We start from the raw sequence: 24,551 nt of genomic DNA, 5'->3' as shown, positions 1-24,551 counted from the left end.
TGGCCCAGGATGCTGAATCGTAAAGGAACCGAAGAGGCTGGTCGGTGCAAGATGCTGACCATTTCCCCAACTCACAAGGGTTAATGCCAGTCTGACTCACACATTACATGGACTGAGGCTGGTCGGTCTTCCACCAACCTGGGGAAGCGTGTGGTGTGAACACAGCCAGAGGGGCAATCCTGGTGTTTTTTCCCTGTTCTGCTGGCGCAGCTTAATCTGAAAGGCTCTTACCTATGAGCGACCCCCCACAGAAGGGACGTCCGTTCCTCTGCAGCATGGCGATCCACGGGGAAATCCCTCTCTGAGCGTAACGTCCGTGGGTGATACGGGCCAGCAGGCTTCTGGAAAATCTGGGTTTCCCACAGACTGGGAAAGAAAGGAAAAGAAGATTTAGAGTAGTGTTTCTCAAACTTGGCAACTTCAAGACGTGTGGACTTCAACTCCCAGAATTTCCCAGCCAGCATGGGTGGGTGGCTGGGGAATTCTGGGAGTTGAAATTCACACGTCTTGAAGTTGCCAAGTTTGAGAAACACGGATTTGGAGCAAAAGAAACCTGCAGATTTGCTGAAAGAGGCTTGTAAGAGGCAGAAGCAAGAGGAGATTTAAGAATCACACCAGAAAATAGGCATCCATTTGATTTGATTTGTATCTCATTTTTTCATTCAAGAGCTCAGGGAGGTGAGTGTAGCACTCCCTCCTCATGTTCCCCATTACAACAACCCTGCCAGGTAGGCTGAACTGAGCGAGAAGGCCTTTGAGCTTCCATGACTGAGGTTGGATTTGAATCTGGGTCTCCCCAGGGCCAGTCCAACCCCTTCTCTGATCCCCCCACCCCACTCCATCTTCCTTTCTCAGGGCTAAGCATTAGCACCTCCTTCAGCCCCTTCCTAACAGTAATAGGAGAGGTGAGGAAGAATAAGATGGACATGCACAAGTATAACTGCAGGGGCTGAATACTATTGCGTGTATTAAATTCTGAATAGAACAGAACAGAACAGAACAGAACAGAATAGAATAGCTTTATTGGCTAAGTAGGATTAGACATACCAGGAATTTGATTTCGGTGGAAGAGCACTCAAAATATTTACATAACATCAAAAATAAACAATAGTAAAGTAATCATGTTATTTACTAAAACTATACAATCAAGAAAGAAAAAAAATCGAAGGAAATAATGCTACAGCTATTAACTAACACACACTCATATTTATGAGATTTGAACAGAATAAGATTTGTTATTGAAAGAAGTGGGGGTTTTTTGAATTGGTTGGATACAGATCCTGTTTTTCCTTCCAAGAACTCCAACTGCCACACGAAGCGGTCCTCCTCCTATTTTCCCCCATAACAACAATACTGCAAAGTAGGCTGGGCTGAGCGACAGTGACGGGCAGGGGGCTTTCGTGGCTAAAAGGAAGTTAGAAGCTGGGTCTTCCTGCTGTTAGCCCAGCACCTTGTTTGTTTAGCAGATTTATACGGCCCCTTGTCTTGCAATCAACTGTGGGTGGCAGAACGAATGAAACCATACAGAAAAACAACAGAAAAATGATGTAAAAGATGCTAAAAACTCCTTAATTAAGCTGCACCACTGCACTGTTAAAACACCAAGCCTTTTTTATGCATACATGGCACAGGCCAAAAAGGGTGGATTTCAAACCCGCATCCCCGGTGGAAGCTTCCGGATAGTAATGAACAAGGAGCATATTGGTGGCAATCAGTAATTTTTATCCGGTTTCAGAATGCCGTCAATTGGCAAGATTATGGGATGGCAGGTCAAAGGACTTGCTATACGGATGTAACAACCACCTCAGCTGCTGCTGTTAGCTGAAAGCTGAATTTAGTTAAATCACGGCAAAAGGCGATGTCCCAACGCAATGAGATTTTTGTGTAAGGCAACACTTTTATTAGTTTCCTTCGAAAGGTTGTTAATACAGAGTATTAGGAATGCTACAACATAGAGTATAAAACCCATAATAAATGGCATAGTATCTCTTAAATATGTAACAGAGTCAAGAATACCAATCCTAAGCACATTTTATAATATAATACTTCTTTCAGTTATGCCCGCGCATCATTTTTTGCTGCCCTTTGCTCTTGAAGGGAAAATACTGGACATAAAAAATGATGCATGGGGAAGAACGTGTCTTCGCTTTATTGAGGAAGTGTCTATCTATCCATCCTGGGAGTGTCTCCAATTTTATAAGAATGCAGGACAGTAGCACAGCCTTGCAAGAAGTCCGGGACACAAAACAAGGGAAATTATTATAAATAGCAGAGTCAACTGTGGGTGTGGGAAAAATCAGGATGGCGGTTGTGGCTGTGTGATCAAAGCCCAGACCTCTTTTTATGTGGGACCACCAGTTTGACTTTTTTGATCCCCTTCCATGAATGCCCCTGAATACCTAGGCAGTGCAAAAGGACAACTATTAATTAAGTACTCCATCACTCACAATTAAAGTGGTTATCCAGACTGCTCCAATCATAGGGGAGAAATATATTGGTCTGTATTTTTTCTTTATGCTGTGCACTACTCAGAATTTACCAAGAATTGACCAGTCTACAAAAATTATGAATGAATGAATGAATGAATGAATGAATCAATCAATCAATATGGAAGGACAAAGACAATGCCTTCACAAAACGTGCTTAACCTGGTTATGGAATTAATCCATTTTCAGCACAAAACATTCACTTGTAAAAAAAACAAATAATCTGGATTTGGACTACACACTAACACATACAGAGTTTTCGTACAACATGCTTAACCAGGTTGGTTAAGGCCTGGCATCACCACATACATAATATGCAAAACCTGGTATGTATCAATCCTGATTTGGTTTAGTTTATTTACTATCCTGCCTGTCTTCACATGCTCAGGGTGGCAGACTCTGCATTCCCCCCCGATTATCATGTTGTGTGAATGCGGAACCTTTAATCACAAACATATTATTCAACTTCTGAAAGAGTCAAGGCAGCATGTTAGATATCTAGGGTCAACCTGCCCAGCCATGGTGTGTGAGCCAGTGCTTGTGGTCTCCTGAAACCAACCACTAATGGCTTGCTCGACAGATTATGGTTTAGCATCATGTGCAAATCCTACCATGGTCTGCTGCACTTTATTGATTTATTGTTAGTTTCTTTTAATCATCCCAAAGGGAGATCGTACATTTATTAAGTTTTCTTCAGATATAAAGAATGTGCAGTATTAATAACTGCTGGTTTAAAAAGATACGAAGTAATAGAATCTTCTTTAAATGAATGAGCAAAGTCATCACTCTTTGTAGTGAAAGAGGAATAGAACTTCTGCATTAGAAGCATATTTTTCTGTCTGCAACAATGTTTTCTACATGTATTTCTTTTGGGTGGGGTAGGGAAGGATGATAAAGGATAATTAAAAAATGTCCTGCGCTCAGAGATTAACGTGGACAACCGAAGGCTGAGCACAATTTGAATTTTGTAAACAACCCCACCACAAACTTCTGGAGTGTCTCATTGAAGTTTTGGGTTCCATATTTCTCCAGGGAGCCCATCATTAGCCTGGAAAACTTTACCCAACCATTCAGATTTGGGGGTACAATTGACAGATGATCCAATGTTCTTCTACTTTCAAAGGAACAGACTCATATTCCACAAGAGGCCACTAGAGGGAGCATGGCTGCATGTCAAACAACAAGCGTTTTCTGCTCAAATCACCCACATAATTTTAGAGGACAATACAGGGTAGTCCTTGCGTAACCACCATAATTGGGACCGGAGTTTTGGTTGCTAAGTGAAGCAGTCATTAAGTGAATCCAACCCGATTTTATGACCTTTTTTGCGGGAGTCCTTTAGTGAATCACTGTGGGCATGAAGTGAACCATGTGGTCTTTAAGCGAATCATGCAGTTCCCCATTGATTTTGCTTGCCAGAAGCTGGCCAGGAAGGTAAAAAATGGCGATCATGTGACCACGGGACGCTGCGACGGTCATAAGTGCGAACCAGTTGCCAAGTGCCCAAATCGTGGTCATGTGACTGGGGGGTAAACACCACAGCGGTTGTAAGTGTGAGGACTGATCACAAGTCAGTTTTTTCAGCACTGTTGTAAGTCTGAAGCATCACTAAACGAATGGTCATTAAACAAGGACTACCTGTAGCAATTCCAGACAGATTCAGTTTTCCCGTGCTCGTAGTTTCATATTTTGGGTTTAACTAAAATTGCACACAGTAATAAAACATGCATTTGTGGATGGGGAACTGCAGACACCCTTTTTGTAGCCATATAGACTGTCTACTACCATTTCCAACACAAAGGCCAACTCCAGCTGAAGGAATGTTCTTAAATATGGGCAGGATGTTATAAAGTAGGGATATACGTTTTAGGTACCCTAATATATAAAGGCACCTCGACACTCTGTGGAAGCGGAAGTGGGACTTCGAAGGATCAGGAGAGGAAGAGCACTGATGCCTTTGAACTTTGGTTTTGGAGAAGACTCCTGAGAAGACCCTGGACAGCCAAGAAAACAAACCGATGGATCATCAAACCAACCAACCCAGAGTTCTCACTCCAGGCACAAATTAACAGGCTCAAGTTATCCCTACTTCGGACACATTATGCGAAGACCCAGCTCTCTGCAGAAGGCTCTGATGCTGGGAAGGGTGGATGGAAAGAGAAGAGGAGGAGGACCAGCAGCAAGCGGGAAGGGCTCAGTTACAGTAGTGATGGGGCACCCATTGGAGACCTGAAGGACCAGGCTGGAGACGGATCCTCCGATCTATCTATGTTATCACTTACAGTCAACACCAACTTGATGGCACAGTCAGTCAGTCAGTCAGTCAGTCAATCAATCAATCAATCAATCAATCAAATGGGCATGTAAGGGAAAAAGTGATTGCATGCAAATGAGTTGGTACCCCGGGGAAAACTCCATTTCCCAGGGCCCCTGAGGTGCTGTGAGAACAGGCGTCAAGGAGTTGCGAAGAGAGGAGAAGAACTGTAAACCACCATCACCGGTGCCACCTTTGCTCCCAGCCAGGTAAGTGGAAAGGAAGCAGTGGGGCAAATTTGCAGGGCTTATAATGCAATAGCATCAACGTGGGTTCCAAAGGCATTTGAAAGGTATTCAGTCTTCCACGCCCACGAGAAGAGCAATTTGGAGATGGGTTTGCAGAGCTGGGTGAGAACCCACAGCTCCCTAAATGACATTTGTATCTTAGTCCAACTGGATTCAGCATTCCTGTTTTCCCCTAGCCCCTTTTCTATGAAATGACAGGATTCAGTGCATGTTTAAACTGTCCCACTGCCGGCACCAAAAGGCTGGGAGGAAAGTTGAAAATGACGTCATGGATGCTCTCCAATTTCAGGGAGCTTGTCTGGCGGTAATTGGACGCTCCCATCTGGGGACGCTGCTCCTTCTTAGGAATGCAATATTGTTGGTGGAGTGTCTGGAATATGCAAAACCCCTTCAGTAGAAGTACCATGTGGAGGAAAGATCTTCAGATCCTTCTACCTATCCAGAAGGCCCTCAAAGAACTTGCAAAGCCACTGAACTCGGGGGGCCTTCTTCTAACACATTTTCAGCCCTTGGGTTGGGGTTCAGCTCATCCCAGTTCATCGGCCCCCCAGATCGGAGTCCAGGAATGTCCACCCTGTTTTCTCCTGCAGCCAGTTCACGTAATTGGAGACCTTGGTATAAACTCCGTAGACCTGCTTGCTGCCACATTCTTCGGGTCCACCCCAGGAGACCAACCCTTGGGCCACCCACCTCTGGTTGTCCAGGTCTCGGATGACAAATGCTCCTCCACTGTCTCCCAGGCAGGTGTCCTTCCCCCCTTCATAATAACCGGCACAGAACATATTCTCAGTCACGCTGTAGTTACCGGACCGGGACTCGTAGCTTGTCTTACACTCAGCATGGAGGACCACAGGCAGCTTCACGTACTGCAGAATATCAGACAGTGTCTGCATCCCCGAACTGATAACCTCATCTACTGTGATGTTGGGATTGGAGATGCCCCAACCAGCCACCAAGCCCAGCGTGTTTGGCTGAGGTCCTTCCAACTCACGTTGATCCTGGGGTAGACAAACCGGCATAATATAGGGTCCCATGGTCACCTCCTCTTTCAGCTTGACCAAAGCAATGTCATGGTTGTAGTTCTGGATGTCAAAGGACTCGTGAAGGATGATCTTCTCAACGGTCCGGTTGACCGCATTGATTTTGTTTCTGACGTCGTGAAGGCCCAAATAGACATTGACGTGTTCTTTGGAGACGGCGGTCACCGTGTTGTCCCTTCGCTGGGAGCGGAGGACGTGGGCAGCGGTCAGCACCCAGGACTCGGAGAGGAGAGCTCCGCTGCCAAACCATCGGTCGTTGGGCACCCGGGAGGTGTCCTCTACCACGATAAGCGCTTGCCAGGGGAAAAAGCCAGGCTCTGCGTTTCGCCCACCGATTATACGCTTGACCAGGGTAGGCAGAGGGCGGCTGGGCTGTCCACATACTGAGGAAGAAAACAACAGAGCGCACCGTTAGTTTCTGTACTCCCAAAACCGAGCAGGGTAGTGAGTTGTGGTAGATTATGCCAAACTTTCCCATTTAGCTACCAGTGCCCTACAACTTAATTCTAGAAGGTGATTCTTTGCAAACCGGATTGGGTTTCATTCCACAGGTATTGGCCACTGTATCGACAATGGCTGCCCATTAAGGTACCAAATCTGCATGCACGATTTAAAATTACGAAAGCTTGCATTGATTTTTTTTTTAACATTACACCCTGTTTTTAAATTTTAATTACATGGCAAAGTTGTCCACATGACACCAGGCACATTTTAATAGCAAAGGTAAGGAAATTTATGATTACAAAAAATCTGTGAAGTGATTATTTTTCAAACATGCAATTATTTTCCCCCAGGACAAAGAGAAGTCCTCTGAACCTCCTTAGCTTGTTCTTATCAACCCTCTCTTGAAATCCATGCCAAGTTTGGTTTTCACGCACATCAGTTCTGACCTTCACTTCTACCTGGGGATGTCTACAGGGATGGTCACAAAAGGCCAAGATGGAGCAGGACTTTGATCATACAACCACAGATGCCATCTTGACTTTTTTTTACCCCTCCTGTAGCTGTGTCTACTTCTACCTTTCCAGTGTTTCCTTCAAGGCAAGGGAAATCACACGCCCAAACCTGCAGACTTGCAGGAGAGGGCGTGATTCGCTGGACCTGAGTTACAGATGCAGGAGATGCATGGGCTTGTGGACCAAGGAAACTTCAGATCATGTTCCCAACTGACCTCACAGCTCAACTGTAGGCACCCTGAACCTTTCTCTTTTCTTCCTTCTGTGCTGATAACCAGCCCTTCCTTATTGTTGAGAGAACTTCTGATGTCCCAGAAGATGGCAATGACAATTCAGCTTTGTCCTCTTGCCCCAAAGAATCCATGGAGGTGTCTGTGATGGCACCAGGAATGGAGTTCAACTTGAGAGAGACTTTATCTTTGATAGATGGACGAACTACTCACATGTAAGGCATCTTCCCAGGACATTAAAGGAACGTGGAGATAACCTTGATGGAGGAAGGGGTGAGCCGTTAAGGCAGGAAAAATGCCAGCTCCATCGGAAAGGAGAAGGTGAAAGAGATTTTAAAAAAAATCAAAATAATCCCTCCTTGATTCTGCTGGGAATAAGAAGGGGCAGAGGGAATCTCTGGCAGGCTTCTAAGATTCTGTTATTACATCCTATCTCAACTTCAACAATGTTAAGATGTGTGGACTTCAATTCCCAGAATCCCCCAGCCATTCTGCTGGCTGGGGGAGTTGAAGTCCACCCTTGCTGGCTGAGGGATTCTGGGAGTTGAAGTCCACACATCTTTAAGTTGCTGAGGTTGAGAAACACGGCCCTAGAACAATAAAGCAGCACTCCTGGATCCCTTGAAGGACTTGTTTTCTGGCATGGACCTTAAGAGTGGGGTCTACCAATTTCCATAATATCCAAAGATTCTTGCTGTCTTCTCCTGCCTCGAATGCGGAAGGACCAGTGGCATGATCTACCAGCAATGATGGAGTCCCTGTACATGGTGCGATCCATCATTGCTCATTCGGAGATCTCGAATACCTTGGCGGGATGGGAAGGCGCATGGCCGCGCATGCATACAGCGGGGAAGCAGCCGCAACGGTCTGTCTAGCTAGGACAACCTGCCCCTTCTTCGGAGCTGATCTAGGATCACTGGCAACACCACAGAACAAGGAAAGTCGCACGGCTGTCGCTTGCACATCTGGGGAGACGCACCGGTCCTTCCTCTACGCTCCCAGAGAACACTGAGACTTCTGTCGTCGCTGGATTAGAGCATCAAACTTCAGTTTCTCCCAGGCATGCAAACAGGGTAGTAACACCATCCATGCTGAATCACGAGAGCAGGTGGCATGTAAACATAGGCGAAGAAATAACACAAATCTACAACAAAGCATCAGCTGTCACACAGCTGCACGATTTTTAATGCAGGCTGCAGCCAGTCTGGATTAAACACAGGCACGTCGCTCCCCTCTGCACACACAAATTGCAAGTGTGGAGGACCCTTGCTACGTCAATTTGGTGCAAGTGCAGGGGTGAATTTTCTCCTGGGAAAGCAGCCGTGGAGAGAAAAGTCAAACATCTGCGACAGTTCACAGGAATTTCAGAGGGTAACACACTGGGTTGTGGCTTTGCCTGGGTTACACACGTTTGCTTATGAAAGTGTAAATTGGTTCTTCTATTTTGGTTCACCTCAGTTCACTGGAAGCAGCTATAGCAATGTTTCTCAGCCGGCCCCTTTAAGATGCGTGGACTTCAACTCCCAGAATTCCCCAGCCAGCAAATTCTGGGAGTTGAAGGCCACACATCTTAAAGGGGCCGAGGCTGAGAAACACTGAGCTACAGAGTGCAAATAGTTCCCTTGGAAAATAGCAGCACATTCAGGGAGTGCTAATGGCACTGATCTATCGATGGGGTCGTAACTGCTGGCGCATAATTGCCCCCAATGGCCCAGAAGCACCACCAGAAGGAGGAAGGTGGCGTGTGGGGAAACACTAGCCGGCAAAATGCAACCAAGGCAAGCCTGTTCGATACCAGTCCAGCAGCTTCTGCAAGTAGAAAAACTTTGTAGTCAAGGCCTTGCCTCCCGGAGGAGTAGCGATCTCCCCCAGCACTTATCCCTATAGTAACCCGCAAGGCGAGGATACCATCTGGCCGGCTTCCCGTTTCTCCCTTCAATTGCACTTGAGTTAATTGAATGACAATCAAGAGGGCTGAAGGGCATGATGTGGTTATTTGCTTTGCTGGAATGGAGCCTGATTAAAGATCTGGCAAGGGTGAGAAAGCTGGAGCAGCAGAGGAGGAAAATGTAACCAAGCAGTTGGAGAAATGGGCTGGACGCCTGCCTGCTGCTCACCCACGCTCTGCACTTAATGTGGCCAAGGAGCATCGCCGTGTCCGGGAAGGGGCGTCTCACGGCTGCAAGGATTCTTGAGATGCCAAGACTTGTAAACTACATTCACATTTTCTGCACCATTTTCCCACCAAGGGCGTCCATAGGGCAGAGTTTCCCAACCTTGGCAACCGTGTGTGGACTTCAACTCCCAGAATTCCCCAGCCAGCATTAGTTGGCTGGGGAATTCTGGGAGTTGAAGTCCACACATTTTGAAGTTGCCAGGGTTGAGAAACACTGATTTAAAGAATGTCCCTTGGCATCAAAAAATGACATCCTTGGGCTTTGTAGCCCAGAAAGTGCAGATGGCTTGTGTTTGTGTCTGTGTGTGTGTGTCACAACAACAGAGCAGCAGAGGAATTCTTTGCTGTTGGCTGGGGAAGGACTCTGACCTTTGTCACTGTTTCTCCAGGAACTGCCAGCTTGCCTGCATTCCATCACCCCCAAAAGCAGACACAGGAATTGGAAAGCGGGGTGGGTGGGTGGGTGGGGAAAAAAAGCTGGGTTTTAAAAAGAAAAGGATGCTTCTCTCCCCGACCGTAACATGTTTGGCAGGCGCAGGGAACATGCTGTGTCGTCTGGTACTTTGCTTCATAGCAACAAGCCCAGATTGGCAACCCACAATCTGTTCATTGCAATGAATATCAGCAGTGGGGAAACGGGGTGGGGGGGCAGGGAGGCAAATGTCCCTCTTGCCCAACAGCTGGGCAAGGGGGAAGGCAGTGGGAAAGTGCCGCGGATGCAGAATGCCTTGGGTTGAAGGCTTAGCTGAAAAAATTAAAAGTCAGTGTGCTAGCGTGGATAGTCTTCAGCAGCAGAGTAGCCACCCTCTTTTAGGCTTGTGTGTTGTGAGAATCCAACCCACGTGATGCACTTAAGGCTCAGTGGTATACATGAATAAGTATAGGTATCAGCAAACCTGTAAAATGGGTTAATTCAATTACTGGGTTAAAGGTGTTGTGTGAACAGCAATGACTGGGCTTTGCCGCAGGTAAAACTGAAGTCACCCATGTGCTTAACCCAGTTACTAAGTTAATTCATGGGGGAAAGGGTTGAACTGTGCACAGAATCATGGGCTAACCCAACAGGCTGGGTTTCTGCAACAAGCTACAGTGCAATAAACAGAACCAAGTCCCTTTACAACCCACTTTAACATGTCATGTGAATGCAGCAGCTGAAGCATGTGGCATGAACCCACCCCTGTAGCTTTCTTCTTCGGACAATCCCGCACTTCAGTTGATTTGCTGAGACACCCCAAGCACCACCCTGTTCCCCCCAAGAAGAAAACCCGGTTAATACTGTAGCCGGCTTCCCTTTCTGAAAACAACTCCCCGCTCAACTTTGGTCCTCGGTGATCATTGCTGACGTAGGAAGAACCTGTGGGAACGACGGTCGCCGTTTTGACAAGGCACTGTTGGCCTGAAAGGAAAGGGGCTGGGCGTGGAGGGTGCCGGGGGCATCTGAGGTACCTGGTTGGCAGGAGGGCAGACGGGTCCCCAGCTCGCTGCTTCTCCAAGCCCCCTGGGAGTCGCAGGTGAAGGTTCCTGCCAAAAAGCAAATGATGAAGGCTGGTTATGCGGTGGGCCAACCACCAGATGGCACCAGGGCAATACTTACCAGCTGCTCTTCCCCATTCCTTCTGGGCAGTTTGCTGTCCCCAGCTTGTAAGCCAAAGTGGGCAAGAATCTGTCCGTTACAAGCTGCTTACAGTTTAACCAGAAAGACAACAGAGGGAAGAACAGGTTGCCCAAAAACAACTGGGTCTGAAGCTTAGCAAATAAAGGGACTTGTGCCTGGCATGCTTAACCTGGTTCCTGAAGTGGGCTGTTTTCGGGATCCTACAGTATCCCAAGCCGTAAGGTTACTCAATGAACCAGGGAGAGTTTTGTGCGATGGGCTGAATCGTTCACCCAAAGAAAATAACCAGGTTAAAACACACCAAAGGCAGCTTGATATGCACAGGGTGCCAAGTCTTCAGCTGGCCTAGCTAAGATGCTGGATGAACAGAGCCTTTATCATCAGAAGGGTGGGGAGAAGCCAGAACCACTGGACCACTTTGGGTCTGACTCAGCAACAGTCGCCATGTTCCTTTTACCCCTGTTATCTGAAAACCGAGACTCCATGTTTAGAAGCATTCTATCTTTGGATACCAGATAATTAGGACATGCAAAGGCCAGCACCTCTCCTTATAGTGGTGTTTCTCAACCTTGGCAACTTGAAGAGGTGTGGACTTCAACTCCCAGAATTCCCCAGCCAGCATGGGTGGCTGGCTGGGGAATGCTGGGAGTTGAAATTCACACGTCTTGAAGTTGCCAAGTTTGAGAAACACAGATTTGGAGCAAAAGAAACCTGCAGATTTCTGGCTGGGGAATTCATGCTGGCTGGGGAATTCTGGGAGTTGAAGTCCACACCTCCTCAAGTTGCCAAGGTTGAGAAACACTGCCTTATAGGGTTCCAGAGATGCTTGTCTGGGTGGACCATCTTGGAACAGACATACCTTCCTGGTCTAGCCCAGCATTTGGTACATCTTGGCCTCCTAGTTCTGTCACTGCTGCTTCTTCCATTCATTTCATGGATGCATTCACACAACACACTTAAACCTGAGTCCTGACCTAACCCATTTTCCAGGTTTGGACAATAGCTTGTACCACAAGCTAACTAAAGGGGGGGGCTAGCTCAATAGGCTAAGCCACAAAACACCTAACAAGGCCAATGCTAGCCAAACCTGGCATGTTGTCTGAAAGCATCTACAGGCAGTCTGTCAGGATACAGAGCAACGATCCGAAGCTTTAGCTCTAGTGTTTATTGTTCGGCTCTATAATACAAAATCCTGCTAAATTGAGCAAGCACCAGTAATTCCTACCAGAAAAGCTCAGAAAGCTAAGGTGGTTCCTTTCCGGATTTCTTGATAGGGAGGCAAAGAGAATCAGTATTGTGCGTGCGTCCTTCCCCCTGGAGAGGCCCCCCCCTCCTTCATCAGCAATGTCCATAACATAGTCCTCACTTAACAACCATTCGTTTAGTGACTGTTTGGACTTATGACCGTGCTGAAAAAACCAACTTACAACTGGTCCTCAAACTTATGACTGTTGCAGTGGCCCTCTGGTCACGTGATCACAATTGGTTCATTTTTATGTCTGTTGCAGCATCCCGTGGTCACAGGATCACCATTTTTGACCTTCCCGGCCAGCTTCTGGCAAGCGAAATCAATGAGGAACTGTGAGATTTGCTTAACGACCACATGGTTCACTTAATGCCTGCTGTGATTTGCTTAATGGCCACCGCACAAAAGGTCGTAAGATTGGGTCAGATTTCCTTAATGACTGCTTCACTTAGCAACCAAAAATCTGGTCCCAATTGTGGTCGTTAAGTGAGGACTATCTGTACTTGATATAGGGGGTTGGGAGCATACAGCCAATATGTTCCCCAGAGCCCCAAGGAAAACTCCCTCACCTGTGATGTTGGGGACCATTTGGTAGTATGGTTGTTGGCAGAAATACTGGATCTCTGACTGGTATGTGGTCAGGTTTTGGGGGGTGGAGAAGGTGACAAAGCCGTGCGACAGTCCTGGGGGCGGTTTGCAGTCTGCAACTGGAAAGGCAAACAGATGGAAGAGGGTTATTTCTCAAAGCAGCTCAGTCATCAGTCAGGGTTTCTCCACCCTTGCCCTTTTCCTTGGGACCGATCTTTGATTGCACCGTCACAGCCGCCGTCTTGATCTCTTTGACCGCACCCCGTGGACGTCCCTGGGGCCGATCCTTCTTGAGAAGATCAGTCCCACTAACCGCCCAGAGCTGCTGGGACTCGCGTGGCATGTAAGTTTAATAAATAAAAATAAATAAATAAGTAATGCTAGTGGAAGTGCGGTTGTTCCTTTCCGTCTACCTCTGTGCCGAAAGAAATTCAATTTGGAATGTGTTCTTGGGCCAGAAAGCATATTTTCCTGTAGCTGCTTGACTAATGCAAAGCAATGGAATTTTCCTAATGTTTGGTTGGAATTTGGCCTTCTGCACCAATAAGCCATTATTCTGTGTGCTGCCCCCTGGAACGAGAAAGGAGTGACTTTTTTTCTTCTTTTTTTGATCTAACTTTTTCTAAAAAATGTTGATTGAATCAATACAGAAGGAAAAAAAGGGATAGATGAATGAAAGAAGAAAGCACAAATGAGTCAACAAGGGCTCTTAAAACGTCAAGAAAATTAGAGTTTTCCAATATATCGTTAGTACATTCTGAATTTTTGATAATATATTCCTCTAAGCTAAGATCAATATCAAAAGATTTATCAGCACAGGATAAATCACCCCATAAGCTACAATAGATTGAATCAAAACTGAGGTTCTGTGTTGCGTTAAAATTGAAGCATGGAGTCTTTACATTACGGGAAAAAAAACCCTCCAAATTTTGGATGAGGTAGAAATCCACGTACTGAGTTATGGTGCAGTTCTGGAGGAGAGAACATCTTTTCTTCAAACTCCTATCAGGGATAGAAAAGAAACTTGCCCCAGATTTCCTTTCTGGGCAGTTGGACTCATATTAAATGAAAGATTTTGCGGTGGTTTCTGTTGAGAATTGCATGCATTTGGAGAAAATGCTACAAGAAGACACTGCATGTTTTGAGCTGTCGTGGATATAAATAAAGGTAATTTATGTGAACTGTTTTTTAAAATCTGGAGCATTAAGGGCAGACTGGAATGCTGCCTTACTAATGTGGAAAATAAAACAGGAATACATTTTTTTTTTAGTGTTTCATTCATTCTTCTCGTAGCTCATTGTTGTTTTTTTTAACTCTCTGGCACCTCCTGTTGAAACAGACAGTGAGAGTGGAATCAGAACAGACAAATGAAATAAGGGAAAAGAAAACAATGTAGAACATGCATTTTGGTCTTTGGGCATTTGAGGCTCAGTTCACACGGGCTTGTTTGCCCAGCAATGACCAAGCATCAGGGGAGGGTGACCTGCATGTCTGAACACACAGCGCTAGAAATGAAGTTGATTTAGCATGGAATCTGTCCACACATTCACTGCAGCTTGTACAGGTAGTCCTCGCTTAACAACCATTCATTTAGTGATGGTTCGGACTTACAAAGGTGCTGAAAAAACTGACTTACAACCAGTCCTCACACTTACGACCATCACAGCATCCCCACGGTCGCATGACCACAATTTGGGTGCTTGGCAACCGGTTCGCATTTATGACCGTCGCAGCGTCCCATGGTCACGTGATCGCCATTTTCGACCTTCTCAGCCAGCTTCTAGCAAGCAAAATCAATGGGGAGCTGCGTGATTCACTTAACGACCACGGGGTTTGCTTAGCACCTGCAGTGATTCGCTTGACAACCACGGCAAAAAAGTTCGTAAAATTGTGTCGGATTTACTTCATGGCCGCTTTGCTTAGCAACCGAAGTTCCGGTCCCAATTGTGGTTGTTAAGTGAGGACTACCTGTACATAGATTCCCATTCCCAGATATTGTGCTGAATGGTGGATATTAAAAGATGGGACCAGAAGTGTAGGCAGCTTGAGGGGTGGGTCCTGCCTCTTCTTCATGGCCATCTTCACACATCTACTCAGCCAAATTCCTGAAGAGATTGTACGAGGAGAGCTGGGTTAGCCCACAGGCCAAATCAGGAGGCCTTGAATAAAATCTAAGCGTTGGAAAAAGTGGCTCCAGACCCCTTCTGCCAATGTATCGGATTAACCCGTTTTTCTGAGCTTGTCCAATGGGCTCAACTGCCCATCTCTCTACATGCCGCGTGGGGTTTGCAGGGCATGCTGTTAGCCAGAAAGAAACCCAAATCAATTAAAACAAGCCCAGCTTTATCTAGTGTGCTAATGCAACTGCCAGCTCTTTACTTGACCTCGGTTAGCACGTTGTGTGAACACAGCCCATGCCTTCTTAGTGCAGTCACGTCTGAAAAAGAGCTGTTTACAAAGAGGACAACACAGGCTTACGGAAACTGAAACAAGAGGAAACGCCTAGTTATTTAGATCAACAGGAGAAGTTTGCAGAGCGGGGCCTTCTCCCTGGTGGCCCCCCAGCCCTGTGCTGCTTTCCCTGGAGAATTCATCGGCCCTTTATTTAGGAAGCTGGCAAAAAAGCCTTTCTTTCCCCAAGCCTTTTCCTAGGAAACAAATGTTAATAACTTGATGTAAATTGCAGTGATACGATGGTCGCATTTTATATTTTATAACTTGTTTCATTGTTGGAAACTGTCTTGAGTGCCTATATAAGCAGAAAGGCCTAAGAACAAAAGCAGGAATACCTCTCAGGTTTGCTTGTGAATATTTATATAGTTATGCAGAGCTCGAAAAGCTGTCTATTAATTTCAGAAGCAGGAAAGAAACAGCGCTCGATGCTGGGCTGGCGTGTACAGAGGTGGGCAGTCTTCCAGAAGACTGTCGCATTTGGGCAGCCATTTAGTACCACCAGTGCTGGTTTGTTTTATCAAGGACAAATAGCTGGTCCTTCTTCCCCTAAGTCTCAGGTACGGCCCAGCCTGAGAAACTTTGGGATGAGTGGACTTCAACTCCCAGAATTCCCCAGCCAGTGTGGCCACTGCTAAGCATTCTGGGAGCTTGCCCACACACGGTTGAAAATACAATCCTGAGGGCTTTGTTTCTGCTTTGGAGATTTTATGCCAGAAAGCTTTGATATACCAGAAAAAAGCCCTCCAGCGCAGTCCAAAGGCTGAGCTCTGAATCAGGAGCATGGACAGTTGGCTCGATCTGCTCCTACTGGATCTAGCCCTTTTTTGCCTGTATTGCATTCAGACAACACGCCTGATGCAGTTCCTGGATTAACCCATTGAATCACCAACTAATCAAACAGGGTGTTTTTCACAAAACTTGCTAATCCAAGCTTAGCGTGTCTGGCTGGGGAATTCTGGGAGTTGAAGTCCACCCATCTTAAACTTGCCAAGGTTGAGAAACGCCGCCCTACATTCACGGGGAGAACTTGATGCGAACCAAGGCCAACACGGTTAAAAAAACTGGCAGCTGTGATTTCACATTGCACAACACTGCACTAAAGTTTGATGAGGTCGTGTGTGTGTGTGTGTGTGTGTGTGTGCGCGTGCACGCATGGGTCTACATATGGGTTAGGGAGTTGTGCACATCTAAGCATTGTAGTTCTTTGCAGAGCCCAAAGTGAGAAAATGGGTTAATTCAGTAACCAGGATAGGTGTGCTGTGGGGAACAGCCATTGTGGTGTGACATGATTTACCATATGATCCTTGATTATCCCATAGCTAAATCTGATTGGCGGTGAGCAGTGATGACATCATCCTAATGACTTGATCACTTGCGTGATGGAATTAGGCAGAAGATACTGCTGCCGAAACATGAATCATTCGTTATATCTGTGCAACCACAATTTAGCCAAGAATTATTGGCTGCATTCCCATAATATGCTACGTGTGCTTAGGGTTAAAGCTGGAGAAGGATTTTTGAAGCGTAATGAATATGAGTTAATTCAGGTTCAGGATGTTGTGTGAACCCAGCAAAAGTCAAATGAGAGAGAAAAATAAGGAATTGGGGTTGGGAACTCGAATGCCCCCTTTAGAAGCGCAATAGATTGGAAACCTTCCCTTAGGAACCAAAAGCATCTGCAATATTCTGTTGCAGCTAGGATCAGACTATAAAAATATAAAACAAAACAAAATAAAATAAAACGATAGAGATAAGGACGGCGCCCTCTCTCCTAGGGTTCCAGAATGCTTTGAAAACCTGGCTTTGGTCCCAGGCCTGGGGTTAATGTTTACTGTTTGTTCAATGGCCCTTGTTCTGTTTTGTTGATTTTGTCATCCGTTAGATTATTTTAGATTTTATTTTATTTTAGTTCGGAGTTGGGCGGCTAACAAATTAAAATTAATAATAAATAAATAAATAATAAAATTTTCTGGAGGGATAATCTCTTCCAGACAATGGTCTTCCCCATTGCCCCTTTTCCAAGCAATGTGCTGGAACTCCAGTCCAAAGGTGAAGGATTTCATGCAGCAATTTACGGGCCTCTTTCCTCTTTTCCCATAAACTCTTTCGCACACACATGCACACACACACACACACACACCACTCTTCCCACTTGCCTTTGGGCATGAAGCAACCATTTATCAAGCCCAGCCGTGCTGCTAACGGTCAGCTAAATCCTTCCCGAACAATGGAAACACTCTCCTTGAAATCCACGTGATCAACTGACCTGCTTTTCCTGGTCCTTGCTACTCATTTGTTTGTTGTTCTCCCTTGCTCATGTTGAAAAGCAGAACAAGACAGTTTGTTAACAGAGGAGAAAAGATAAGGCATTCCCTTCTTGGTTCAAAGGTCCCATCTCATTTCCTGCCCTGAAAGATCCACACTGGCTGGGGAAATTAAATCCCTGTTTTATTTTAATGAAGTTGGTTGACTTTTTTTTTTTTTGCATACTATCACACATTTCCCATTTCCCCAGGGAAATAAAAGGAACAAAATAATGTGAATCCGACTGAGATTTTGGCAGAGTAAATTTCAAGGCAATAACTGCATGTTTGAGCAGCATAAAAATGAAATAAAATCAAACTGTATAAATTTATAGACACACACACACACACATATTCCCCACAGCAGAACTGAAATCCTCTCCACCCATCCTGAATCCAATTTCTGGGTTTGCAGGGCATATTGAACCCTAAACAAACAGGCCGGGCCTGCCCAATGTGCTAAGCTGTGAAAAACGAATCAAGATTAAAACTAGCTAACAATGTTGGACAAATGCAGCAGCCAGGTCTTTCCCGGAGCTGGTTCAGTGTGTTGTGCGAACCAGCCATGCAGAAGCTCACTGGACTAACAGTTGAATTCTCCTGAAATTTCCAGGTGCTGATTTATTCTCTGGTGGATAGACTCACCTTGAGTGGGGTATCCAGAGCTAGACTGTAGGTCTTAAGAAACATTCGAGGCCACAAGGATGATTTGGGGGGGGGGGCGGCGGCGGGGCTGGAAATAAAGGCTATGGGACCAGCTGGGTGTGTTTAGCTTTGAGGAACCATGACTCACAGTTTGCCCTCTTCAAATACCTGGAGGGTTGCTGAACAGAAGATGATTAAGAGCCATCTGCTCTTATTTCAGGGTGCAGGATGCAGCATGATGGGTTTGGTGGGAGAACGTTGTAGATTAGCATTCATGCTCAAGTATGTCTTAGTTTTGAGCGTATCGTACTTGCTGCCTAGCCAATATATTCTGAATTGCTCCAGGTTGGTGTAGAGAATGTGGATTAATTACGTTTTTAACGCTACCCCTCGCACTGAGAAATACAGCTCGGTCTATCAGCATGATAGTTAGCGATCATACATGGCTGTAGATCAAAGCAGCAATGGGCATTTCAGAGGATGAGGTTGTGGTGCCTTCTCCCCTTTCAAATGATTCCTGATGCCCTTCCTGATCTTGCTGCCTTATCGGCTGTCGTGCAAGTTCTCACTCCTAGTTGGCATCGTCTGTTGGGTCGGGAGCCACGCCCAAGCTGTCCTTGATTGATTTCCTGTGGAGGCACTATGGGAACGTGGAGTCCTGGGTGCTCTCTGAGCCTAGTGCATGAAGGTGTGGGGGTGCCAAGCTCAGAGAGCACCCAGGACTCCACAGTTCAACCCTGAGCTACAGACTCTCTTCTACGGGTACTATAGCAACACGTGGCCCTGATTCTCTGCCCCTTTGTATGAGAGGGACCAGTGGCTTGCTATAACCCGCTGGCTCTGAAGAGCATGAAACCACCATTGCATCCCCTCCAGTTGTTGGCTTGGGTGAATCTTCCAGTACAATTTCAGCTCCAGGAAGAGAGATTCTACCCAAATGCTAGGAAACCTCCAGATGGTAACCGCAGTTCAAAGTGGAAACAGTGACCGAGATAGGAGGTGGGCTCCCCTCTGTTGGGCGGCTTCGAGAGGAAGCGAGACAGACATCTGCTGAAGGTACTTCGAAGGCTGTGGCGCATAGGATGGATGGAGCTTGATCTCGAGTGGGTTAGTGGAGCTCAGGAGAAATGGTGGCGACACAGGCAGTCTTTTCTACCTACAAGTCCCCACTCTACCTAATGTCGGGGTGGCCTCTGTCTTGGTGGTACTTCTATTTCTGTCTTGGTGGTACTCCTTGGTTCTGCAATTTTACCAGACATCTCCTGAGCTTGTGTGATGAAGAAAGTGGTGGGCATGAAACACAAGAGTTCCCTGGCCAGAGACCTGGAGAAGGGAGCATAAAACAGCAGCCAAGGGCCACCATGGAAACCATCAGAGAGAGTGAGGAATGTACAGGTAGTCCTTGACTTATGACCATTTGTTTAACGACCATTCGGAGTTACGACAGTGCTGAAAAAAGTGACTTGTGACCAGTCCTCGCACTTATGTCATCGCAGTGTCCCTGTGGTCACGTGATCAAAATTCAGGTGCTTGGCAAATGGCACGTATTTACGATTACAGCATCCCAGGATCACATGATTGCCATTTGCGACCTTCCCAGCCGGCTTCTGACAAGCAAAGTCAACGGGGAACCACATGGCTCACTTAACAACTGTGGCAAAAAAGTTCGTAAAATTGGGTGCGACTCACTTAACGACCAGACTGCTTAGCAATGGGAGTTCCAGTCCCGACTGTGGTTGTAAGTCGAGGACTACCTGTAGCAGGGATTCCTCCCGTGAGCCCTAAGGACACCGTGATTAATGCAGAAAAATGTGGAGGGACTGGATTGCTCAGCAATGACCTCCACAATTAAACGAATAGCAATCAGCACCTCCACATTTTTCTGCATTAATCACACAGCCAAGGGAAACAGATGGGTTATCATGCGCCATGGGCATTTAGTAGGAGAAAGCAGCATGTTTCCGTCACAGAAGTTCCCATTTTATTCTTCCAGGGAACAGCTTTCCATAGTAGGCCAAGCAGATGGCCCTTAGAAAGCACTTACTCCTCCAAGCCCCCACGGGTGGGGCAGACGATACCAGCAGGGAGACCTGCCTGTGTACTTTAAAGCTCCTTCAGATCCTCTTCTTCTGTGGTTATCACGTATTCCTGGTGACTAGCAGCAAAAGCAGACTGACCACATGCTCCCCCAGATGCATCCCTAGTTTGGCTGGACACTGGGCGACATTGCTCCGGATAATTGATAGAATCCCATAATGTTGGGGGGGGGGGAGCACCCTGGAAGCTGTTTCATCCCCTTTCTTGCATTACCTGCCTCCTTTCCCAATCTCAGCTGGCTATGTTCACACAACGAACTTAGCCTGGTTATGAATTAATCCAGTGTTTCTCAACCTTGGCAACGTTAAGCACTGCTGGCTGGGGAATCCTGGGAGTTGAAGTCCACACAGCTTAACGTTGCCAAGGTTGAGAAACACTGGATTAAGCCATTTTCTGGGCTTGCACAATACATTATAAACTAACTGAATAGATTGGATTCATACAAAATATGCATATGCACACCCCTTCCCGTCTCCTTCATCAGTCACACTCACAAATCTAGTTAGGATTAGCACTAACCCAGCTCAGCATGTTGTATGAATACATCTATAAGTCTTGACCTGGGTTTCTCTAGGCCTGGTTTTAGAGTCTATGAAAGATGCTGAGAGTCTCTGAATTGCAACGGGGTAGAAATCTGAACAATACATAAATCTAAATAAATAAAATGTGTTCTGTCAAGGCAGCCACCCTGTTTTCTTGTGAAACTGATTGGATTTGCTTATCAGTATCATCTCCTGCCAACCTAGCAGTTCGAAAACATGCAAATGTGAGTAGATTAATAGGCGCCGCTTCGGCGGGCAGGTAACGGCGTTCCGTTTAGTCATGCTGGCCACATGACCACAGAGGAAGCGTCTTCGGACAAACGCCGGCTCTTCGGCTGTGAAACGGTGATGAGCACCGCCCCCTAGAGTCGGACACGACTGGACTTAGTGTCAAGGGAAGCCTTTACCTTTACCTATCATCCAAATGCTTCTCCTATAACTTTGGTGAAAGTGATGAAGTTAGAGGAGAATATTGGTTAATTTCACTACCCACCTCCACACCTTCATGTACATCTGCGCAAGCAATTTAATATTAATACATCAGTAAGAGTACAGGACGACATTCACAGGGGTTTCCCAACCTCATTAGTTGCACTGGAGGCTAGCAATGAGCCAGGCCTTATCGTTATAGCAACAATAACAAAGATTTTTGTTAGAGAAAGAGGAGATTTGCAGCAGAGAAAAATGGTTCTCAAGCGGCCAGTGAAAGTCGAATGAGGCACATCAGACTGGCTCAGAGGCAAACCAAGCAAGTTATAAGCCAAGTCAAGCACCAGCATCATTCCATCTCTAGGAAATAACTTGGCTTATTTCTAAGAAAATGTCTCTGTCTTGTCATGGCCTTCGGTCTACCCAGTCTCAGGGGCTGGCACAAAAGTTCCAGGACTGTGGGTTGGGGCAGAATGGCAGCGATGGCAGAGGACGGGAAAGAACTTCTCCTTTCTTACCACCATCCACCGTAGATCAGAACATCAGCCGTGCTTTTCTGGATGGGACCCCTGGCCCACCTCGCCCAGCAGCCTGTTCTCCCAGTGGCCCACCAACTGCCCGAGGAAGGCGACCGGTCTCCCAGCAGATGGCCTTCAGGGGCACTCCCACGCCATCAAGGCTACGAGCCAGGGATCCCCAGGGCTTCCACGAAGCGCTCCAACCCTGTTGTGGCCACCATCTTGACTTTTTTGACCCCCACCTTGCAGACAACCTTGGTTCTGCCTGTTTGGTTTCACCTTTGGGGGTGGGTCTGCTCTGGGTCCTGCCCCTAAGAGGCCACGGAAAGCTGGACCAGGAGACGAACTTTGTTGGTTGTGGGAACCTTCCCTGCAGAAGGATGCGTGACTTCTACCCTTGCAATCCAGAAGGGCCCCAACAATTTCATTTCAGGGCTGGGTGGGTCCTGAAGTACAACTTGGTGGTACCCCTGTTTTCTTCTTACGGTTTCTGATGTTTTCCTACAGAGTGTGGCTTGTTTGAATGCATGGAGATACCATTCTGAAGGCTTAAGTATTGCCCAGAGTCAATTGATCTAGGAGTCCTATCCGAATAAATAAATACATTTTCGATAGACAGGAAAAGCGGATTCCCCCCCCCCTTCTTGGTAGGTCATAATGGACCATCTCTGAGCTGAGCAAGACCACTTATGCCTTGAAACACTCTTGTGAGCTTCATTCCAACCAAATCGGCATGGATGTACAGAAGGGTGGGGTTGGGCCATGGCCTCACGCCCACCATCTTGGAGATACTGATTCTCCCATGGGTGCAGCTACAGATGGGTATCTATGCATGCGTGCACGTGGGGCATATGTGAAGAAAAAGGCAAGGCTAGGCTTCAGCTGGATGGATTGCAACCATCTTGACCGTTTTTGATCCCTCCCCAACGCTCCTGATGGGGTGCTAGGATTTGCAGGTTTGGGAGCAACGTAAGGGATGAAAGGAAGTCAGAAATCTTTCTCCACATGGATCTGGGCCCCTTTTCCATCTCTGCAGGGCTACTCTTCACCCAAAGCTCCAGGTTCCTCATGTCTTGGAGTAATGGAGAGCATGTGCATTCAGAAAAAGCCCCCGCCCCCACCCCCCAAACTTCCACGTCAGCGTCAAGAGAAGCAGCAGAAAAGAATTAATACAGAGTTGGGAAAAATGCTCTGCCGTTCCCACCACCAAGAAAAAAGCCGTTAGTCCAATTCTTGCAAAAATCATTTTCATTCCCATGGATACAGGGAGGGAGTGTAGCAAAAGAGGCCACTAAGAGAAGGTGCCCCAGCTATGACCAAGGGATGGATTCCTTCCAGCGAGAAGTGTTTTGTCGCATGCTATGCCCAGAAGGTTATGTTCCGATTTCCCTCTTACCAATCCTGGAGTTACGAGCTTGGCTGGCTGGGCAGGAAGAGTTTAAGGGAGCCCCTCCTCAGTACAGCGGCAGAAAGACCACCAGGGCTGCTACGGAAATCATGAGAGGACGGGGCATGTGACCGCCGATGAAACTGCAACATTCCCCCCAACAGGGAGGCTAAGGGGCTCGGGCCACATCCTCCTTTATGGGCTCATGTGCCGGACTTCTGGGTTATGCTGCTGTGGAATCCGAGTCCTTGTTTAGCGATATCCAGTTCTCGGTGGGTTCAGTTTCGGCCACTGTTCCAAAAGCAGGAGGGGAAAGGTGGAAGGAAGGAAGGAAGGAAGGAAGGAAGGAAGGAAGGAAGGAAGGAAGGAAGGAAGGAAGGGGAGGGGGAAGGAAGGAAGGAATGGAGGAAGGGAGGGGAGGGGAGGGGAGGGAGGGAGGAGAGAGAAATGGTGGGAAGTGGAAGGAGGAAGTGGAGGGGAGGGAGGAAGGCAAAGAGAGAGAGAGGGAGGGAGGGAAGGAAGGAAGGAAGCAAGGGAGGAAGGGAGGGAGGGAGGAGAGAGAAATGGTGGGAAGTAGAAGGAGGAAGGGGAGGGGAGGGAGGAAGGCAAAGAGACAGGGAGGGAGGGAGGGAGGGGGGAGGGAAGGAAGGGGAGGGGGAAGGAAGGGAGGGAGGGAGGGAGGAGAGAGAAATGGTGGGAAGTGGAAGGAGGAAGGGGAGGGAGGGAGGGGAGGGGGGAAGGAAGGAAGGAAGGAAGGAAGGAAGGAAGGAAGGAAGGAAGGAAGGAAGGAAGGAAGGAAGGGCAGAAACAGAGGAAGAGGCAAGGAGAGCTAGTGAGAACATGCGCCATGCATATCATTAATGAGGATCCAAAGGTTTAGTTTACTTTGTAAGGAAGGCAGAACGTGAAGGTTACTGCAGTGGCTTTAGCACAGAGTTACACAAAAAGAACTGGAAAGACGCTCCATCTCGACGTGGGCTTGTGTTTGTGGAAGAGTGTGCTGCCGTGTATCCTGTGGGATTTTGGAGGGGCCCCTGCGTGGGCCTAAGCTTGCTGGCTGCATTCTCGGAAGCAGAGGCCACGTTGCACCCCCACCCGGGGCTGCTGGTGGCTGCATGAAATCCCAGCTTAGCCATCTATTGATTACTAGATTGATACCTTTCACCCAGGAACATAAGGGGGCATACAAACTGCTCCCAACTCCTATTTTCCCCCACAACGACCCTGCAAGGTAGGTCAGGCAGAGGGAGCAGGCAAGCCTGAAGCCCCTCTGGAGC

At 47.1% G+C, this 24,551-nt stretch overlaps 1 protein-coding gene across 5 annotated transcripts in view; it reads right to left on the bottom strand.

Moving 5' to 3' along the window:
- Positions 1-7: 7 nt before the first annotated feature.
- MASP1 (MBL associated serine protease 1) overlaps positions 8-24,551 on the bottom strand; it is a 62,470-nt gene continuing 37,926 nt past the window's right edge. Inside the window, exons 9-11 of one of the 5 annotated variants that reach the window (XM_063306253.1) lie at positions 12,881-13,018; positions 10,897-10,971; positions 8-366 (exon numbers count right to left, since the gene is read on the bottom strand). In XM_063306253.1, the coding sequence (XP_063162323.1) occupies positions 212-366; positions 10,897-10,971; positions 12,881-13,018 (368 nt within the window). In that variant the 3' untranslated portion in view covers positions 8-211. Of the gene's footprint in view, positions 367-1,877; positions 6,472-8,117; positions 8,366-10,896; positions 10,972-12,880; positions 23,566-24,551 lie in introns of those variants that run through there. The other 4 variants (XM_063306252.1, XM_063306254.1, XR_010068161.1 and 1 more) reach the window with 4 other exon arrangements.

The sequence above is a fragment of the Candoia aspera genome, chromosome 6 (genome assembly GCF_035149785.1).
Source record: "Candoia aspera isolate rCanAsp1 chromosome 6, rCanAsp1.hap2, whole genome shotgun sequence".
Lineage (NCBI taxonomy): Eukaryota > Metazoa > Chordata > Lepidosauria > Squamata > Boidae > Candoia > Candoia aspera.
The sequence above is the reverse complement of the archived record's forward strand: the minus strand, read 5'-3'. Positions and strand labels throughout refer to the sequence as shown.